Below are 22736 nucleotides of genomic sequence, written 5' to 3' on the forward strand. Positions count from 1 at the left end.
CGGGCAGGTTGTTGGTGCCGGCCCCAGCAGCCGCGCGGCGGAGAGCGCTGAGCCCCGCTGCTAGGTGAGCCCTGTGCGGCGGGACCTGCCCTCGCGGGGCCGATGCAGAAGCCGCTCCCGTCCCCGCAGCAGTGTGAGGGCCGAGCCCCCGGGGAGGGGAGGAGGAGAGGGCCCAGCCGGGCCCGGCCCGGCCCGGCCCTCTCCTCCCCTCCCAGACCAGCGGCTGACGGGGCCGGCCGGGGGAGCCGGTGCCCCGTGCGCTGTGTGGTCTGGGTACGTGGGGTGGGGGCAGGGGAGAGCTTTTTGTGTCGTCACACCCCTGAAGGCCGGATGAACTTTTTGTGGGCCCCATGGGGCAAGGTGCAGGGGGCGGGATGGTCAGTCTGCAGAGTGAAGGGCGGGCTGGGGACAATGAGTCACAGCGCGGCGGGAGCAGCCGCTCTGCGCAGCCCAGCAGGAGGACGCTGTTTACAAACTTGCAGCTGCCAGGCGCACACAGGCCTGCCCAGCCCTGAGCTGCCAGTCTGCCCCTTCCCCTTGAGGGCAGACCCGTACCACACCGCCCCCCTGCCCAGTGCTCCCTCGCCCACTGATCTCTATGCCCAGCCCCCACCCCTCCCAGAGACCTCCTCCGCTGGCCTCCCACCACAACGGCACATCACCCTGCACACCTCACCGCTCACCCAGCGCCCATAGACCTCCCCACTGCCCACCACCTTCCTCACAGTCCCACTATCACAGCTGCACGGCACCCCTCATTCCTGAGAGGATTCTGCACCACAAAATTAAAAATTCTGCACACAATGTTTTAAAATTCTGCAACTTTTATTTGTTAATAAATAAATGTGGCGGCTCCAACATGGCAGTGGGGAGCACAGGCCACTAGTTGCATGGAGGTGGGAGACCACCCTGCAGCCTCCCCCCACTCCACCGGGACAGGGACTCGGCAGTGAGGCTGCACCCTACCTTAACACAGTGCAAGGGCCAGGCCTGCCCCAGAAACACCCTGGGGCCTAGCCCCCTTGTGCCAGGTGCACCAGGTGTGGGTGAGCAGGCTCAGCCCGGGAGCAGGATCCAAGTGCAGAGGGACTTAGTGTGGGGGTAAGAGAGTTCTCTGTGGGGCAGTCTGGTTGCAGGCGGCTCAGTGGGAGAGCTGGATGCACAGAAGCTCATTTGGGGGGTTCCAGGTGCAGGGGCAATGGGACTCTTCAGGGGATCCAGGTGAAGGTGTTTGGGGCTCAGAAAGGGGGGGGTCTAGGTGCAGGGGAGATGGGGTTCATTTGGGTGGGGGTCTAGGTGTAGGTGATTGGGGCTCAGTGGGGAGGGTGTCTGGGGGAGCTCATCGGGGTGGTACAGAGGCAGAGGAGGTCGGGCTTGTCAGGGTGAGGGTTTGATGGGCCTGTTTAACAGGGGAGCCCCAGTTTCTGCCAAGGGGATGCTGCATGCTGGGCTCCAGCTTCCCCCTGCCCCCCATCCCCTTCTCTTCCCCATCCCATGCCCCTTCCCCACTGCCTCTTTCCCCTAGCTCCCGCTTCCCCTGCCCCCTTCTCTTCCCCATCCCATGCCCCTTCCCCACTGCTCCATCTCCTCCCCATCCCACCCCCTTCCTTCCCCACTGCCTCTTTCCCGTAGCCTGCCCCTGCCCTTCCCCACCATAGGCACTCACTGTTGTACAGAAAACAGAATGGCTCCCAGCACACAGAAGAGGAGCTCAACCAGCACTAGGACCCAGAAAGTGGCATCTTCTGAGCAGCACCCTCTTTTTTCAGCGGAGCAGCTCTGTGCTTGCAGAAAGTGCGGGAGGCAGTGGCATATGACTCTGTGAGCCCCCACGCCTCGCCTCTGTTTGGGGGGTACTGCCCCCCAAAGTAAGCCCATGTGGCCCCTCGGAAGCAGCACAACCAGCAGGATGAGCGCGAGTCTGGCCTTCCCTGGCCAGGCTCCCTCAGGACCCACATGCCTGGAGGGGCCCAGTAGGGCCATCCCTAGACATCTCTAGGCCTCTGCGGGGGGCGGGGGAGAGCTGCACCCAAAATCTGTGGGGGGCAGGAGCAGGCTTGGGGGTCAGGGAGGAAACTGTCCCCCAGCACGAGCCGGCAAAGCGGGCTGTGGCCGGGTTGCTCCATTTCCTGCCATCCAGTGATTGCAGGGTGGGCCTGACCCCGCACTCACAGGGCGGCGGGAAGTGGAGTGACCCAGACCCAGCCCGCTCTGCTCTGTTCCCCTGGCTCCCAGCCTTGGGACTGGGGGGCAGGGGGAACTGCCCCCTAGCATTCACCGGCGGTGCGGCTGGGGCCGGGTCGCTCCACTTCCTGCTGCCCCGTGAGTGCAGGGCACACCTGACCCCTGCTGCAGCCCCCCGGGGAAGGGGCAGAGTGGGGGCGGGGCTGGGGTGGAGCAGGTGTGGGAAGAGATGGGGTGGGGACAGAGCAGGGGTGGGGGCAGCTTTTCTGGCCGGCTCAGCTGTCTGGGGGATCAGGTTGGCTGCTGGAGGCTGGAGCAGCAAGTCCGGACACTGGGGCCCCTTCTGAGTGTGGGCCCGGCGCCATGGAGCCACTGCCGCCATGGTAAACCCAGTACTGGGACCTCTCTGTGGTTTGGTGGGGACAGGCATGCTGCCAGCTCTTTCCTGGAGTCACTCCCCACTCATCTTTTTTTCCAGAGAAGCAGGATTTCTGGAAAGCTTCTGGTCCAGAGTTTGTGCTGGATTTCTGAAAAATGGATCGGAATCCTTCACCCCCTTCTAGTGATGCTGAGGACGAGCAGGCTGCAGGCGATTCCATTGGGAACACAGTCTACAGCAAGCATTGGCTGTTCAGTACCCTTACAAAACTGATTGAGGTGCGTGATAAGTACCATTCATCGGTCTCAGAAGACCGGGGGACACTCTTAGGTACTGAGATCTTGCTGTGTTAACAGTTGGCCTGCAGGTTAAATAATGCGTGTTGTAACATAGAGAGAAAGTGTCCTCAGTGAGTAACCAGGAATAAGATTGCTCACTATTATAAGGAAGGGTGAAGAGCTATTTAATCTAAAGGACAACTGTGACGTTGTGCAGTCTATATGGTTTTATAAAAATATAAGTGAGTATAATGTAACTGGGATATGCTTCATGCAAAAGGTCTCTTGTAAGGTATCATTACAAAGCTTATAATCTACTGAGTGTGATTATCCGATTTGTATAAATGTACCACTCTTGTATCTAAAACTAGAAATATAAAACATAACTCTGAGGGCCTATTGTAATTATGTAAAGTGTGGGCCATTAATGATGGTTTGGAATCTTGATGACTCCCATTAACAAGGACCATTGTCTGCAGATGACTGTGTTTACCTGTGAGTCTTCCTGTATATGTGTGCTGGCAAGTGAGTAATGAAGTCTTGCAGTGACATGTGATCATGTCACCTGAACTGGAATCCATCTTTAACCTGGTGCTTTTCCAGTGAGGGGGGGTGGAAACCCAGAGAGACAAAGGGTTCCCGCCTTATGCAAAAGATATATAAAGGGGTGGAAGAGAACTGAGAGGGGGAGAGGAGCCATCATGGAGAATCCCCTAGATAACACCTAAGCTGGAACAAAAGCTGTACCAGGGGAAAGAATTGTGCCCAGGCCTGGAAGGTGTCCAGTCTGAGAAAAACTTCCTGAAGCATCTCTGAGGGTGAGATTATCTGTATTTAGTTTGATTAGGCATAGATTTGCGCATTTTATTTTATTTTGCTTGTGACTTACTTTGTTCTGTCTGTTACTACTTTGAACCACTTAAATCCTACTGTCTGTATTTAATAAAATCACTTTTTATTTAGTAATTTACTCAGAGTATGTATTAATACCTGGGGGAGCAAACAACTGTGCATATCTCTCTATCAGTGTTATAGAGGGCGAACAATTTATGAGTTTGCCCTGCATAAACTTTATGCAGGGTAAAACGGATTTATCTGGGTTTAGACCCCATTGGGAGTTGGGCATCTGAGTGCTAAAGACAAGCACACTCCTGTGAGCTGGTTTCGGGTAAACTTGCAGCTTTGGGACTAGTAATTCAGACCCTGAGTCTTTGTTAGAGCAGACTGGAGTGTCTGGCTCAGCAAGACGGGGTGCTGGAATCCTGAGCTGGCAGGGAAAACAGAAGCAGGGGTAGTCTTTGCACATTGGGTGGCAGCTCCCAAGGGGGTTTCTGTGATCCAACCCGTCACAGTGGCGTAGTCGGCAGGATCTGTGCACAGCTGATTGCTTTGAGATACTGGTAGTGATTTTAAGTGAATTTTAAGTGTGGTGGCTGAAGAACAGACAAAGTGGTTACTGGTTTGTTATTTTCTGTTTGCTTATTTCGGGAAAGGAAATTAGGGACAGAAAAGGAAGCAAAATAAGTAAGAATGAAGATCAAAAGAAGCTAAAACTACACAAGTTGCAAATTGCCCAGAAAGACTGAACAATGGGCGCTGGAAATGTCTCTGTTAACTAAGAAGCCCCTGAGCTGAGTACATCTCAGTTTCAGTGAACTGCAGATGGGTGTGGCCCAACCTCTGTCTGTGCTGAAGCTGACTGGAGTGTCTAACCTAGCAAGACAGGAGGGGAGGGGTGCCTGTTCTGGCAGGAGGGTGTTCTCTGTGGTATCCCAGCTCATCAAGTGATGGTCTCAAGGGAAGACAAATGGAAATTAATGTACAATTTGCCTGGGAAAAGGCTGCCCTGGAAAAAGAAAAGGCTGCCCACCAGCCTGAACTTAAGAGACAAAGCAATTAAGACCCAGAAGCATAACCTGGCTGTAATGAAGTGGAAGAGGTGCACAGAGACATGTATCCTGGAGCTGGAAGTTGGGGTCCTGGTGACTGCTGCGGTGGGAACAAACCCCAAGGACTCTAGCTGGAAGCAAACCCAACCTGAGTGAAAGGGGGGGGATTTTGCTGGCCAGCGAAAGGTCTCTCATAGCTGGTAGCTGTGAGCCTACAGCTGGATCAGGGTCTCTTTCCCTTTTGGGGGACACAGGAGTGTCTGCCCCATAGGGGAGCCCAAAAACGAATTTTAGGTATACTGCCTCCGCCATGGTCAGTGTCCAAGTCTCTGGCAGTAAGTTCAGGAGGAGGGTGTGACGTTGTGCAGTCTATATGGTTTTATAAAAATATAAGTGAGTATAATGTAACTGGGATATGCTTCATGCAAAAGGTCTCTTGTAAGGTATCATTACAAAGCTTATAATCTACTGAGTGTGATCATCCGATTTGTATAAATGTACCACTCTTGTATCTAAAACTAGAAATATAAAACATAACTCTGAGGGCCTATTGTAATTATGTAAAGTGTGGGCCATTAATGATGGTTTGGAATCTTGATGACTCCCATTAACAAGGACCATTGTCTGCAGATGACTGTGTTTACCTGTGAGTCTTCCTGTATATGTGTGCTGGCAAGTGAGTAATGAAGTCTTGCAGTGACATGTGATCATGTCACCTGAACTGGAATCCATCTTTAACCTGGTGCTTTTCCAGTGAGGGGGGGTGGAAACCCAGAGAGACAAAGGGTTCCCGCCTTATGCAAAAGATATATAAAGGGGTGGAAGAGAACTGAGAGGGGGAGAGGAGCCATCATGGAGAATCCCCTAGATAACACCTAAGCTGGAACAAAAGCTGTACCAGGGGAAAGAATTGTGCCCAGGCCTGGAAGGTGTCCAGTCTGAGAAAAACTTCCTGAAGCATCTCTGAGGGTGAGATTATCTGTATTTAGTTTGATTAGGCATAGATTTGCGCATTTTATTTTATTTTGCTTGTGACTTACTTTGTTCTGTCTGTTACTACTTTGAACCACTTAAATCCTACTGTCTGTATTTAATAAAATCACTTTTTATTTAGTAATTTACTCAGAGTATGTATTAATACCTGGGGGAGCAAACAACTGTGCATATCTCTCTATCAGTGTTATAGAGGGCGAACAATTTATGAGTTTGCCCTGCATAAACTTTATGCAGGGTAAAACGGATTTATCTGGGTTTAGACCCCATTGGGAGTTGGGCATCTGAGTGCTAAAGACAAGCACACTCCTGTGAGCTGGTTTCGGGTAAACTTGCAGCTTTGGGACTAGTAATTCAGACCCTGAGTCTTTGTTAGAGCAGACTGGAGTGTCTGGCTCAGCAAGACGGGGTGCTGGAATCCTGAGCTGGCAGGGAAAACAGAAGCAGGGGTAGTCTTTGCACATTGGGTGGCAGCTCCCAAGGGGGTTTCTGTGATCCAACCCGTCACAACAACTTTGGTGCAAGAATATACGGATGTAAACTACTCATGAACAAATTCAGGCGGGAAATGAGAAGAATGTTTCTAGTCATTAGAGGAGTGGAAACAACATCCCAATAGGAGTTGTAGGGCAACCAACTCAATTGGTTTTATGAGAGCACTGGAGAAATGTATGAGTATGTATGACCAGGTTGATTGTGATGTAGGGGGTCAAGGCTCAAGAGCCCTTGGGTTCACTTCTGGTTTATGTCTCATGCAGGGCCGGCTCCAGCATTTCTGCTGCCCCAAGCAAAAAAAAAAAAAAAAAAAAGCCGCGATCATGATCGGCGGCGGCAATTGGGGAGTGAGGGACCTGCCGCCCCCGAATTGCCGCAGGTGCCGCCCCTCTCCCTTGGCCGCCCCAAGCACCTGCTTGTTAAGCTGGTGCCTGGAGCCGGCCCTGGTCTCATGTTCCTAAAAGCTCATGCTTCATGGTTTTAGTCAGCCACTGGTGGGGGTCAGGAAGGCATTTCCTGGCCCCCAATGTATTCTGGGTGTGTGTTCTTTTTTTTATTTCCTTCCTCTGAAGCATCAGGAATGGCCAGGGCTGGAGATAGGACATTGGATTGGGAGGGCCAGTACTCTAAGTTGGCACCAAACGTTCTCTCTATCAGGTGCGTGGCTGGTTGGTTCTTGCTCACATGCTCAGGGTCTAATCAATTACTATATGTGGGGTCAGAAAGGAATTTCCCCCCAGTTTAGATTGGCAGTGGCCTTGGGGGATTTTTCCTTCCTCAGCAGCATGTGGATGCGGGTTACTTGCCAGGATCATCTAGGTATAATCTCACATAATCAATTATTTCCCTGCCATTGCAGGGGCCTAGGGCACTGGTGCACCTCAGTCTGTGGCACATAATAGTCTAGTCTGTTGTGGGCTGTAAAATTTTTGTCTAATTTTGGTGGTTTGGTTTAGTGTCCAGATGCTGGGTGGTGATGGTGGCGTATGATATATAGGAAGTCAGACTAGATGATCTGGCTGTCCTTTCTGGCTTAAACTGTGTGACTGTGACTTGTTTCCACTACAGCTTTAGTTATTTAAAGTTCACTAGACATCTCTAATATCGTTGTATGATTTGATAACTTTAATGTAACGAGCTCAGAGCACACAATTAATTTGTTATGAGAAATATATCTTGCTCACCTGTGTGTAATATCTCTGCAAAGGAAGTAATACTTGAACATTTCAAGAGAGGACCTCCCACCCTCTAACAAATGTTGATTAAACTTCCCAGCAATCTGTCAGGTAGGTAAGTATTGTTGTCCCTGCTTTTTTAGATGGGTAAATTGAGGCAAGGTGAGGTGAAAGGCCTGCATATTGTTTAAAGGAAAGTCTTTTCTGCCTAAGAATATTAATTTAGAAAATGCTTAAAAATGAGCAGTACAGTTTTGGAAGGTCTGAAAAGAGTAGATTGTTAATGACGTCTGTCTTTGGATAACTAAAGCAATAGATTGTCTTGAACAGTTCATTGTAGTTCTTCACTGTCACTCCCTTACTATTGTTCCATTTTCTTTTTACTTCACTTGATAGGTCATTAGCCCTGAAAAGAGTGATTCCAACTCGAACTGTGAGGAAGTGCAGACAGAGCTAGATGAAGAAATGGAGCATGACATTTGTAAAATGTGGGACATGTCAATGGACGAGGTATGTTGGTGAGCAGCCTGTAATGAAATGTTGAATACAACTGTAAAGCTGAGAAATTTCTCTGCAGTGGTTCAACCTTTCACTGAATGTCCTCAGTCGAAATGCTCCTCAAAGAAGAGGATTGATAGTTCTGGTTAGTGCAAGACCTAGAAACAAGCACTCTTTGCCAGCTTCCAAACTTGAATGGTGTTGCTCCTTCTCTATTCTAGCTGACGCTATCTGCTGAGGGTCCCCTAAGCAGAGTATGAAAGATGCCTGTCCCTGTCATGAAGCTTGTTCGAGTATGAGTCTGAGAATAGCAAGCATTTTTTATGCACTCTAAAGCAAACACTAGCTTATGAAGAAAGATCTTCAGTTAGACACAGGCAGTTGGGTCCCGGGAACAGAAGGGGCAGACACCAGGATGGAGTCACATTGGTGCTAAAGTCCAATATCTTTTCATATGTTGAGGACAATATTTAGAATAAAATCTGCTGCTGTCACAATAGTACAAGCAGGGCTTTGGAGCGGAGCCTGGAGCTGGAGCGCCGAGCAGCTCCGGAGCAGTGGAGCTGTAGGTTTTTAGCTGGAGCGGAGCCGGAGCACAGCTCCAAAGCCCTGAACTGTACAAGTATATGCACTGACTGTAGCACCGCGCAAGGAAGAAACCAGTGAATTTGATAATGCTGTACAGAAAACAATACAAGAAGTTTGAAGACAAGGTATGTTATAGTGTTGGGAAACTTTCATGTGAAAGTAGGATTGGACTGGATTTCTGGGATGGAGCAAAAGGGCAGATTGAAACTCAGTGAAGAAAGCAAAAGAGGAGAGAAGCTACTAAATTTCTGCCTATGTAACAACCCAGTCATAATGAACACACTGTTCCAATAAAGAAAGGTGATGAGGGAGTGGAATTGGCCATCACTTGATGGGCTAAGTAAGAATACGATAGACATTATACTTCTGAATCGCAGGTGGAAATCAAGTATGTTGTCATGCAGATGATTTTTGACAGATATTGGATCAATTCATAAGTTAATGTTGGCATTGATGGGGTTGAAGCCTTGAGCAACTGAAAATGTGCCAAGAGCTAAAATCTATGACCAATTTATCAGGAAATGTGTCAGGAAAGAATACAAAGAAGCTGTGCAGAAAAACATCATGTTTCTGGTGAAAGAAGAAATTAACATTGAAAAGACATAGAACAATTTTTTTTTTTTTTTTAAAAGAGAAATACACAAAAAGAAGTGGAGGAGGAGTACTTGTGGCACCTTAGAGACTAACAAATTTATTTGAGCATAAGCTTTTGTGGGCTACAGCCCACTTCATAAGATGCATAGAATGGAACATATAGTAAGAAGATATATATATACACATACAGAGAACATGAAAAAGTGGAAGTAGCCATACCAACTGTAAGAGGCTAATTTATTAAGATGAGCTATTATCAGCAGGAGAAATGGGCCATCTTGATTATCACTACATAATAGGTCATCTTAATTAATTAGCCCCTTACAGTTGGTATGGCTACTTCCACTTTTTCATGTTCTCTGTATGTGTATATATATCTTCTTACTATATGTTCCATTCTATGCATCTGATGAAGTGGGCTGTAGCCCACAAAAGCTTATGCTCAAATAAATTTGTTAGTCTCTAAGGTGCCACAAGTACTCCTGTTCTTTTTGCGGATACAGACTAACACGGCTGCTACTCTGAAACCAACGAAAAGAAGTGTGACACAAGTTGTACTGAAAGATAAGAAAACTGAATGGGACATATAAGTTGAAGCTGTCAACTGTGAAAGACAAGTGGGGGCAAATGGTTGAGGATGAAGAAGTGAAGGAGGGAAAGAATATTTTGAAGAGTTGTACAGAGTCCGGAACACAGTAGATGAAATGGTCCCTGAAAAGTTTTCCTGTACAAATGAGAGAGAAGAGAAGCTGAAGTTCTTAGAAGTAAAGATTTCACTAGAAAGTCTGAAAAAGGAAAAGGTGCTGGGAATTAACAACATGCCCGCAGAGCAGTTAGGCGCAGGTGAGGAACACACATGAAAGGCAATGCACAAACTGTTTAACAAGATTTAGAAGTAAGAGCAAGTGCAGAGCGAATGGGGGAAAGCGATAATAGTACTGATCTTTAAAACAGGAGATAAGAATGAGTATAAGAACTATGGAGGAATCAGTATGCTGATTATGCGGGGAAAAGCACTCATCAGCCTTGCAGAGGAGAATGAAGAGGTACATAAAGCAGTGCTTGCAGAGGGACAGACCAGATTTAGACCAGGATGGAGTATAAAAAGTCAGCTCTTTGTGATGAGACAGATATCAGAGAAGCAGATAGAACACAACCAAATTTGTTATAACAACGTTAGAGATTTTTAACAACCTTTTGATAGCATTTGGCAGAAAAGATTATGACAAGTCTTGAACATATGGCATCCCCCAAAAATTGATCAAGCTGCTAGAAAACATCTACAGCAAGTCAGTCAGTATGGCGAGAGTAGACAAGAAGCTGATGGAAAGGTTCAGGATAACCATAGGAGTGAGACAAGGATGCACGCTTTAGCCAGATTTGTTCAACTTGGTACTGGAAGCAGTATTGATTAGCACTGAGAGATAATATGACTCTTCTTATTTCGTGTGGGAGGATAATGAATAACCTTAGAGTCACAGAGGATATTGATTTCATAGAATTGTCCAAGGGAGATTTACAGAGAATAACTGCCAGGTAGACTGGGAAAGCAGAAAATTTTGCTTTGAAGATCAGCATGAGGAAGGCAAAAACTATGACAACTGGAAGACAAGAGGGAAGAGGTCAAGATCAAACATATCTACAGTTGTGTGTCTCTTACTTTCTTTTGTAAGAAAGACTGTAATTGACAAGCCTGCAGGGGTTGGTAGATAACTCACCTGTCCTAGTGAATCTGACAACTGCTTGATCCAGCCTGATTCCATGAGAGAAACATTTGATTTGCATGTGAAAATTGTATTTTAAAAAGGAAAAAAATATACCTAATTAACACTTTTTCTCCCCAGGATGTCGCATTATTTCTCCAAGAATTTAATGCCCCTGATATATTTATGGGAGTGTTTGCCAAGTCTAAGTGTCCTCGACTTATTGTAAGTATAGATTAATGGAAAGTGCTGTCCTGTTTAATAGCAATAACAGATAGTCCTGGGTGAACACTTGCAAAATATCCTCCTCTTTCCCCTTTCTCCTTCCTTCATGTTTTGCTTGTATATGATTTGAATGGTAAGGTGGAGGAGGGGGGTGGCTTGTAAAATACACTACATCCAGTGCTTTCAATCTTCCTTCTGCTCCTTGGTCTATGAACAGTGCTTAAAAAATGTTACAGGTCTTGAATGTAGGTATTTGTTCTGGTCTCCCAAAGTGATTTTGGTCTTAGTGGATTATCAGATATCAGTACTTAAAATTCTATCATTCTTATAATCACTTGTCCCCGCAACCCCCCCCCCATCCCCCGCTTTCAGTTTATGTGATTTTAGCAATCTGTATCTCACAGTCCACTATAGATAGGAATTAAGATTCGGAATTCCAGAAGTGCTCAGTGTTTTCTTAACTCCACTTGCACTGAAGTCAGTGGAAGAAGAGTTAGGCTAATACTGATGTTTTTTGAAAATCTCACTCTTAATGCTTTATGTCATTTGAAAGCTGGGTTCCAAATTCTCTGATCATATACTGCCATGGCATTGGCTTCTCTCCTGAGCAATTTGAGACAGTGACTGCCAAAATTGTGGTGTAATTTAAAGGTGGTGAAAAAAGACTGGAGTAAAAATGACGACTTCTTTTTTTTTTAAACCTTTTGACCTGCCAGGGCTAGAATCCAAACTTTACGTTACTGAAGATTTGAGATTTCCAGGTTTCCAGTGACATTTGTTATTAGCACTGGTTATTCACAAGATACTTCAGAGCCCTTGATCTCTGTGTAGAGCTGTACATTCTTTTGGTCATAGTCCAGGAGTGAATATAGTCTATTGGTGATATCTGCTGCATTTTGTTTTTTAAAATACTGCAATCAGAAATTGAGGGGGGTCTGTTGGGGGTTTATTGAGAAGATCCTTTCTCTTGTCAGGAGGTGAATGTGTCATGGGGTTGCATTTGTGCCAAGTTTGTTTGTTCTTATGCTGTTCTTATGCTTATGAATCCAACTAAGCTCCAAACTGATTTGCACAAAGTATCTATTTGTCTGACCTAACTAACGAAACCAGAGAAGTTTGTTTCAAGGTATATTCATTTTTTATTTTTTTAAACCCTTAACTAAAATAAGCCTGAGGAATACTTGCCATCATTTGCCCATAGTATAATTAGCCATCAGTGCATCCGAGGCATTCCTACATGACATCTCTAATGGAAACATTCAGTCTATGTGGAAAGTGAACGCTGATACTAACTCATGTAGAAGAGAAGCTCCACCACAGTTAGATCTGTACCCTAAGGTCATGGAAAGGAAATTGTCACCTATATTGCATTGTCTAATCCAACTATATTGTGATTTCACAGGAAATCTGTGTGGGAATATTGGGTAATATGGCCTGTTTCCAAGACATATGCATGTCTATTAGTAAAGATGACAATCTTGGGTAAGTTTGTGTGTGCTTTTGCTTTCCATCGTGTGCATATATGTTTACAAAATATGGATTAAACATTAAGACTCTTTTTAGTCTTAGATTTTGGACCAAATAGATTAGGTTTAAATGTTAGAAAATTAATTTTATTGTAAATATTTTTGTCTCTGTAGTAGTTTTTTATATTTTTTTTAACAAAGAAAGGATCATTTATTGGGCTTGTCTGTCTTGAAAAGTGCAATGCAGATAAATTAATCCACTGTTCTGTATCTCACACGGGTTAAGAAGAGGAACACAGTTTCTCGTCCTCTGCCCCAACTTAGTTCAGGCGTTTCAACTGACTATTTACTGAATGAAGGATAATGCCGCTTTGAGAAATGTTCAGTGTTTAAAAAAAGCTATGATGAAGAGTTAACCATGAGTCCCCTCTTATCACTCATCATGTGCCCTTGAGCATATATTGATGCCCAGGAATGTATTTTGTCTGAATTTTTAGAATTGGAAACATCATTAATCTCTACACAAATAGAGGAGGATTTTACTTTTATGTTGGGGCAAACTGCTGGTATGAAAAATTGATAGGAAATTAATCCTGTTCTAAAATTAATTTTTTTCTTTAAGAACAATTCAGTTAAACTTCATATTGTAACTTTTATTTACAGACAAATGTTATTGCAACATTTATGTGATTCGGACTCTCCTACTCTGCTGGAAACAAGCAGGTAGGGCATCTTGTTAGCAACTGAAATATTGATGTTTGATAGAGTTTTAGTATGTTCTAATGACTGTAAATAAAATCCTTGAGAGTGGACTGATTACACTGCTCTACAGCCAAAATGCTTCTGAAATAAATGTAGTCAAACTTTACTAATTCTGGGTCACTGAGAACGAAAATGATGCTTAAAATTGTTGATTGGCTCTAGTTTTCAAGATATGCTATTGGGTCAGTATATACGACCCTTGACTTGGGAATGGCGGAGGATAAGTGAGTTATAAAGGGAAGGGATCTCAATTTAAACCAGAAATGACTAAAATACATCTTTGACTGGATCTATGAATAAATCTATGACTGGGTTTGGACAGTACTTGCTTTTTAGGCAAAACAATGAACGATGCAATCTGAAGCTGGTATTGCGTTATACATGATATGAATTGCATCATGTTATTCCTAGAAGTCATGGATGATGCAATCATAACGAAGCTTACATCACTCTGCTGAACAAATTGCCCTATATCAGCTCTAGAAATCATACAGTGTTGTGCTCTCTTATTTGTCAGTGTTTGATTTTGCAAAGGGACACATTTCTGTTTAGCCAAGTGAGCAGAGATGCCTCGTACTTGTGTGAACAGTGCAGATAACTTCTGCTATGTTTGTGGTGAAGTGACTTTTGCATCACAAAAGCACAGTATAACCACTATGGTTAAGAGAGCCTATCACCTTTATTTTGGCTGCAAAATTGGAGATCAGGACAAGAGGTGGGCCCCACACATATGCTGCAACACTTGTGCAACAAATCTTCGCCAGTGGTTGAACAGGAAAGGGAAATCTATGCCTTTTGCAGTGCCAATGATTTGGAGAGAGCCAACAGATCATACCAGCAATTGTTACTTCTGCATGGTGCCTCCAGTTGGGAAAGGTGTGTCAAAGAAGAAAAAGTGGACTGTGCATTATCCAAACATTCCATCAGCTATACGCCCAGTACCCCATGGAGAAGGACTGCCGGTTCCTGATGCACCAGAATCATTCTCACTTGAGTCAGACGAGGAAGAGGAAGAGGATCTAACTTCTGGTCCTGAACCATCAATGTAACAGGACCCACATTTTCTCCCATCCTCCTCCTCTGAACCACACCTCATAACACAAGGTGAACTGAATGACCTTGTCAGGGATTTGGAACTACCCAAGAGTAAGGCAGAGCTGTTGGGCTCCAGACTACAGCAGTGGAATCTCCTGGCAGGTGATGTTAGCAAGAAAGATTGGCCACTCTGACAGTCATTGGAGCCTGGGAGGAAAAGTGTTCAGCATCCACCACTTGTTGAATCAAGGAAGATTTTGTTACCACCCTTACACATCAAGCTGGGTCTGATGAAGAACTTTGTCAAGGCCATTGACAAAACACAAGCAGCTTTCAAGTACCTCCGTGGAAAATTTCCAAGGTTAAGTGAAGCTAAGATAAAGGAAGGTGTCTTTGTTGGTCCTCAGATTCGTGAACTTCTTCGAGATGATGCATTTGACCATGCACCTCATGGCAAGGAAAAGACTGCATGGAAAGCCTTCCAGTTAGTGGCAATAAATTTTCTCGGAAACAACAAGGCAGACAACTACAGGTTGGTGGTGGAAAACCTCCTCAAGGCATACAAAAGCCTTGGTTGCAACATGTCACTAAAGATACATTTTTTCCACTCTCATCTAGATTTTTTTCCACCGAACTGCGGAGCAGTGAGCGACGAGCACAGCGAGCGATTTCACCAGGACATTGCAACAATGGAGAAACGCTATCAGGGCAAATGGAGCCCATCAATGCTTGCAGACTATTGCTGGACAGTGACAAGAGATGCTCCATTTAATGAATACAAGAGACAAGCCAAGAAGCGCCGAGTAGACACTGAATAGGACTAAACTATGTACAGAATAGTTTTTTGCCTTTTGTTTCATAATAAATTTTATTTATATAACCCTTTTGCTGATTTTTAAAAAGTGTTACATAAACAGGACAGGTGAAATATTATCATGTAAAGCAACCATAAACACATGAAAAGACCTAGGTTTACAATTTATGATTAAAACTCTACTATCTACACAATATACATAGACATAAAATGTAAAAACTTAAATATCTTAGAAACAGTAGCCAATCAGTTGTTTTAATTGTCATATTTGAATTCAGCACATCAAAATACGTAATAAATAGCACAATTTATCTCTGAAGCAGACGACTTCTCAAAAATTGTAGACCAGTGTTATTTTGTTTTCTCTCCCTTTCCCTTCTTAAATTCCACAGTGCACTTGGATTTCATCCCTCGTGGGCTTGATTTTTTTCTCCATTGTACCAGTAGGATTAGTGTAAATCCACAGTAACACTACTGTAACTAGGATCTGACCCACTGTATTTTAATTACATGCAAAGCTAAAATTGCAATTATTGTCTAGGTTGTTGTTAACTTGCCTCTCCCAAGCTGAGGTGGCCAACATCTGGGTTGAAAGAATCCGAGAAAACCCATCCGTGTATGACTGTGTTTGTTTTATCATGTCAAGCTCTACAAATGGTAGGTTGCCAAGTAATTTGAGTATTGGTGGTGTTAGATAAAACACAATGCAGAAGTACATCTGAATTGTAAAGACAAATGGCTTTGTTTTGAAAGTGTAGAATACATTAAAAATAGTAAACTTCATGAATACAGAATAAACTGCATCTACTATTATAGGTTTTATAGATCTGTCTGAGCCCTAAAGAAAAAGGGAAGATTGAAATCAGCCCTAGATTTACATCTGTGCCAGATCAAATTTCTTTCATTAAGGCAAATCACATGGTCCTTATTGAAGTACATGTACATAGTATTTTTATTGTTTTAAAACAAGCCCATGTTTTCAGTTATTCCAGTGTAACATTGTATCTCTTTTTAAGGTTTGCTGTCTAAATGCACTGTTTTCTTGTTAGGACTAAACTGAAAAACACTTAGAAAAATAAGCCAAGTGCTGGCAGCTATTCTGCTTATTCTTGTAACATTACAACTCTTACACTGTTTTAAGCATGTAGCTTGACTGACATTTATAAAAATGTGTTTTTCGTCTTCAGCTAAATAAAAACAGCAGAACATTTATTTAGTCTTCAGCTAAATAAAAACAGCAGAACATTTGTGCAAAAATCCTAAAATTTCAGCTTTTTGGCTTAAAAGAATGTTAGCCATAGTGTTCCCTATTTTAAGAAATAATAATACTTTGTTCTTCTATTTGACGGTCTCATTTGTTTGATTTCAGTGGGCCTACCGAAAGTGTGAAGTGCTATTCAACATGAGTATTTATTCTGAGTTTTGGTTTTTGTGTGTTAACAAAGGTGAGAATTTTGTATGCTGGTTTTTCATTATTCATCAAAATTTGTTCTGTGCAGTTGAACTGCTGGTTAAAGTGGGCGAGGTGGTGGACAAGCTCTTTGATCTGGATGAAGAACTAATGTTAAATTGGATTAAAAATGGCTCTTGTCAATCAGTGGGACAGTCTACAGATGATTCCCCAGAAGAACGTCCAGATTTTAAGATTGTACCTTGTGTACTTGAAGCAGCAAAACAAGTCCGGTACGTGTGCTCTTTCTCCTTTACTTTTGGGACCAGGGTAACTGCTGATTATCTTCTTGCGGCTCAATCCTGAAACTCTTGACTTCAGTGGGGCTACTCCTATGAGTAATAAGATTTGGTCCCTGTGATTTGTCATATAAAAGTGCTATGATTTATTATTCTAAAGTTTCTTGTTGTTTATGGGCCCGTTGGCTAATCCTTGTATCCTAGTGTTCATGAAGAGTCATTTTTCTGTTAATAATGAACTCATCTGTTTTGTTTTGTTTTTGTTTGATGTAGCTCAGATAATCCAGAGGGGCTTGATGTTTATATGCATATCTTGCAGCTCCTAACCACAGTGGATGAGGGCATTCAGGCTATTGGTAAGACACATGAATTTTTGTATATTATGGAACGATGCTGCAGTGACGTTAGATTGTGACAGATACTTAAGTAAAAAAAATATATATATTTTTCTCTCCTTGAATCAATGGTTTTTTTCTTTCTCAAGTGCAGTCTCCTGATGGAGGAAAAGAGACTTGGACTTTACTTTATGGTCTGGTTTGCCATGAACTTTGCCAGCCAGATGATCCACCGATCATCATTCAAGAGCAGAAGAGTGTATTGGCCTCTATTTTGTCTGTACTGTCTGCCATGTTTGCTTCACAGATACAACAGGAATATGTCAAGAGGAGAAAAAGCAAGTATCATTTTTACATCTTGTACAATTGACGACTAGAGTCATGGCAGTAGTGGGGTGGTGTGTTTTAATTTATTAATGGTTACTCGAGACTGGTTTAGGGCACAGAATTGTTACAGGTTTAGAACACCATCAAGGTAACAAATTGGCCCATTATAAATATAGGGGTGGCTTGCAAAATTCTTTTCTAAACCAGAGTTCAGATTTTAAACATTTCTAAAATTCTGGGGGTATTTGGAGCTGGATTTTCAGCTGAGTCTCCTCTTTACTGGTTATGGTGATAAGTAATAGAACTGCAAAAATAATACTTGTTAATAACAGAGGCTGGGGTTGCAGTTACTTTAAGAGGTAGGGGGGAATTCTGCATTTAATTCATGCATTTTTATAATTTACATCAATCGTGAATGTCACTGAGAAATGGATGAAAACATAGGCCAGCCTTTAAAATGGAAAGGAGTGACATGGAATGAGAGTTGATTTCTTTAGCAACAGAAGATTGCACTGCTCACTTGGCTGGCAGTTGGGTTTATTATTGTGCAAAGTTTACTGTACTACCCTCTGTTTTCCTTTCTTCGGATGGTAACTAAACTGAAGGGCTTACAGCGAAGTCCAGGTTTCCTTTGTTATTGGGTCTGGGCTTGGTACAGCCTAGGTATACAAGTAATGGGGAGAGGGCTCAAGGAGTTGGACCTGCAGGAGATAGCACATACCCTTCCAATAAAAGAGGGGAGATTGGTTTGGTTTAGGGATCAGAAGCATGGGAGTATTGTGCTTGCTGTGAGCTGTTGCTGGGGAAATTCCACCATGCCATGGGGCTATGTCTTTAAAGACACATAGCCTGCAGAAAGGAGTGGTGTGCAGTTATGATAGCAAGTGAGATACCAATTGTATGTAACAATTCCCAGTTCTCTAGAGTTTTGTCTCCTGGATTGTGCTATCTCCTAACACTTTTAAAAACCTTATTGACAAACGGTGACATATACAGATAACCTGTGGACTTGAAGCAATCAGAATGTACATTTCTACATCCTTATCAAATCTTTCTTCATGTTTCAAAATGGATCCTCTTGACAGTAGCTTGAAAAAAATGCCAAATCTGTCTTTCAGTTTGTAAAACTGGTTTCCTGTTTTTGTATATTAGATATGCCTCTGATTGGGAGCTTGATTCGAATCTTACAAAACATGGAGGACTGTGGGAAGAGATCTTTTGATAACTCAAAGAAATCCCAACCAGAGGAGACTGAGAAGTTGGGAACAGTTGAGGAAGACTTCCATCTGAAAATCTTGAAGGATATCTGTTGTGAATTGCTTTCCAATATGCTTCAAGAATTGTCTAAGGTAAAGAGAAAAATTTTAGGAGGATTTTATGCAGAGGAGGGAAAGAGGAAATATTATTATTTAAGGGACATTTTCTTCCTTTTCTTTGCTCAAAGTACAACTATGTACCAGAATTGAGTTGTGTAAGGTTCTGTTTAGAGAAGTGACTGGAGGTACAACTGTAACCTATATGGCACAAGATAGAGACCAAGATATTTCTGAGTTCTTCAGTCTATTTTGTGAGATAAATTATCTTCTTGATGTACATTGGTAATTCCTTTTTGAATGTGAATTAATGAATTTAAGTCAGGGAAACAATATATGTATGTCTTTAAGCAATTTCTCAGCTCTTGGCTAAAAAGTTCTGAAGATCTTTTTTGTGAGAGCATTTAAGCTGAGAGAATGTTTTCCCGCTTTCTATTCAGTTTTGTGTCAACTATTGTCTCTAGACCAGGGATCAGTAACCTTTGGCACGCGGCCCATCAGGGAAATCAGCTGGGGGGGCCGGGATGATTTGTTTACCTGCAGCATCCGCAGGTTTGGCCGATCGCAGCTCCTACTGGCCGCGGTTCGCCATTCCAGGCCAATGGGGGCTGCGGGAAGCGGCACAGGCCGAGGGATATTCTGGCCGCTGTTTCCCGCAGCCCCCATTGGCCTGGAATGGCGAACCGCAGCCAGTGGAAGCTGTGATTGGCCAAACCTGCGGACACTGCAGGTAAACAAACCGGCCCGGCCCGCCAGCGGATTTCCCTGACGGGCCGCGTGCCAAAGGTTGCCGATCCCTGCTCTAGACTATAAGCTTTCTTACTTGTTTCATGTATTTTACCTGCTTTACAATATGAGGACATGTATATGTAGAGTCCTTTATTTTCCGTTTTTATTTTGTTTGATTTTTCACAGGAATTTATCAGTGTATATTACCACATCAACAAAAACAGATGAAAGTCAGTGCAAAAAACTATTAATAATTTTTCTGGGTAAATATCGGGGTTTATTTTGGTGGATGGAAAGACGGGGAAAAAAGTATTCAGTAGACTAATGCTCTGAATTCCATTCATCAATGTGGTTTGCTGCAGAATTAAAACAGCTCAAAACACAATGCCACCTCTGAGTTTAAGAAAACAATATATCTCTAATCCCTAAATAAAACTTTTCATTTGAATAAAGTTTACTGTTGTATACTTAGAACTATTAGACTATGAATATTTACATTTAATAATTGGGTCACATCATGTGCAGCGCATACACTCAACTTCATCCTTTTCTCCTGCTTTTGTTTTTTTAAAACTTTTGAGGACTTCCTTGAGTTCTGAAACGTATTCTGATACAGATTTTCGTTTTCTTCCCATTTGTATATGTCAAATCTTTAAACCGTTATCTGATAACAGCTTGAAATGTGTACGTGGTGGGCGTGAGATTCATCAGGATGTTCAGATGCTCACGCACTTCAGAGCTTGTGCCCGTGACTGTGTATTGTGTGTATCTTGTAGACTAATATGTAGCTTTACTTCAACAGACAGCTTTGCACATACACACAGACTAATGTATTATCGTAATACAATACAATGCACGAGATATCTGTATTTTCCTAATAAAACAAGTTATTTTTTATATATTTGAATGATACAAAAGTAGGGTGAAAATCAGAAAAAAATGAATAATACTTTTTGTAAAACCCGGGAGTTTTTTGGTAAATGAAAACGAAGGGGCTTGTTTATATGGCACTATGCATGTGACTGTGAGATTATGTATTCAGCAAGTGTTTATGAAATACTAGTTGTGTTTATTTTTTACTGTTGTTTTCTAGGAAAACATATTGGAGGGATTGAACCAGGGGCATCTAAATGAACAAAAATGCTCCTGTGCGTTTCAGAATCTTTTACCACTATATTTCACTTCTGTGAGTATGTGACAAAATCTTTAACATGGGTGAAACATGCAGATTTAGAGAGGGCGGGATTACTCTGACATAAGATGCAATATCTAATGCAACATCAGACATTCTTATTTTCTTTCCTTTTCTTTTGGCTCACATCAGCCAAAACTTTGAGCTAGATCATCAGCTCACGTAAATTGGCAGAGCTTCTTTGTTTTTATAGAGTGATTTAAAAAAAAAAAATCTGATTTCCAAAGAACGAAAAACATATACGTATATTTTTTTAAGCACGATCAAACCTTCACTGGTATTGGAGCCAACTGTATTCTATAGGTTAGTCTGTGAATGTCACTGGCCTCAATGATATCTTGTGACAAGAGTTTAGCATGATTCAAAAAAGGTTTAGTTATTTATCTAGATAACTAGAAGATCCAGTTCTACACTAGTAAACACTTAAAAAAAAAAAAAAAAAAAAAAAAAAAAAAAAGCCTTGCAAGTGATATAAACACTCGTTCTTCAGGCTTCAAACCAGCTTCTAATTTTGGACATTTGAGGGGCAGATTATCCTATAACTGCCTAGTGCGGGGTTTCTTGCAGCTTCTTCTGAAATAGTACTGTCTGCTGTCAGTGATAGGATACTGGAATATACAGACCACTGGTCTGATCCAGTATGGCAATTCCTTTGTTCCATCTCAGTGTATTTGGCATACTTGTGTTTTATTTCTAGGTGGAAAGTTTCCTTGAAACGCTGCGTGAGGCTGATCAGACGCTTGCTGACAGTCTAGAAAAACGTTTCCCAAGCCTGAGGCTCCAGACATAAGAAAGTACATGGAATATTTTCTTCCTATGGAATGAGGATTTTGACTGTTTCTTTACAGTATTTTAGAAATCAACATGTCAGTAAACTCAGAAGTATGAGTTTAACCCCCTTACCTACAGATGGTATTTAAGAAATTTCACAGATATTCCTGGTTAATCTTGGATTAACCTGATCTGGGATGGGGAAGGAAATAAACTCACTTGAAGTCAGTTCTTCATCCTGCAGTCTTGTCGGCTTTTGTTATCAGAGGCTTTTGATTTCTAGCTGCTTATTTGGTACACAAAGCAGAACTGTAAATATACTTTTGTGTTTTAATAACCTGTGAGCTTCTGCTTTTCATCTATTGAAACAATGAAATGTACTGAATCTTTTAAAATGCTACTGACTCTTTTAAATTGTTCTTGGTAGGAAGGTTAGTCAATAAGAAATCTTAAATATCTTCTAGCTAAGCAATCATTAATTTCTTCAATCACCTCAGAAAAGCAGTTCTATCACACTGATAAATGACTTGCTTTGTTTTGGAAGATGTCAGTAGTGTGTGCAGATGTTATAGCAGAAATGTTCCAACATAGTCCACTACGATGTCTGTACATCTAATTTCTAAGCCCCTTGCACTATGGGGCAATCTAGGGAATCTAGCTCCAACACAGTTTAAAATGAATTACTTTCAGGCTACACTGCAACTTCTGCTTGTTGTAGTCAAGTCGCCTGACTCAGAGTTATAGAGTAGATTTGGATTTAATCTCTTGCATATAACAAAACGCTGCTTTTTAGAAATGCTCTCTATGCTTCAGTTCAGAAAAATAGCGTGTATCAAACAGTTCTCGTTCCTTATTGATGTATGTTATTATGTGAATTATTTTGAATGACATTAGAAAATGGCTTTTTAGGCTGGGATTTTCAAAGACGCTTAAGGGAGTTAGATATCCCAACTCCCATTGAATTTCAACTCTCTCAAACTCTTCTTAAAATCCCACTCTTCAGGGTTTTTTTAACTGCAGTATATTTTCATATGTTTTATCTGGGTGCAGTGCAGCTCATCTTGTCTGCTGTGTTTGGACATCAAAGATATTACAATAATATGTTGGCTCATGTCGTTTCTATAAACTGGGACAGGCAACAAGTAGACAAAATTAATTTGAGATATAAAGGAGGATGGAACAAGTTAATGGAGAATAGCTCATTAGCATACATACATTCCGCAGTTATCCAGATTTCTCTTGGCTTCCACTTTACTTGCCGTGAGTTACATGTACAGGAGGTAATGATTGAAGATACAGTAT

At 42.6% G+C, this 22736-nt stretch overlaps 1 protein-coding gene across 1 annotated transcript; it reads left to right on the forward strand.

Annotated features, from left to right (window-relative positions):
• Positions 1–22093, forward strand: SAAL1 (serum amyloid A like 1). Its single transcript, XM_065403669.1, has 13 exons — positions 1–64; positions 2663–2841; positions 7790–7903; positions 10918–11001; positions 12404–12483; positions 13131–13190; positions 15620–15735; positions 16578–16761; positions 17041–17123; positions 17252–17440; positions 18579–18778; positions 20565–20657; positions 21361–22093. The coding sequence occupies exons 2-13, from the start codon at positions 2719–2721 to the stop codon at positions 21451–21453; spliced, it is 1419 nt and encodes a 472-aa protein (XP_065259741.1). The 5' UTR covers positions 1–64; positions 2663–2718; the 3' UTR covers positions 21454–22093.
• The last annotated feature ends 643 nt before the right edge of the window (positions 22094–22736 follow it).

This window comes from Emys orbicularis, chromosome 4 (genome assembly GCF_028017835.1).
Source record: "Emys orbicularis isolate rEmyOrb1 chromosome 4, rEmyOrb1.hap1, whole genome shotgun sequence".
In the NCBI taxonomy this organism is placed as follows: Eukaryota; Metazoa; Chordata; order Testudines; family Emydidae; genus Emys; species Emys orbicularis.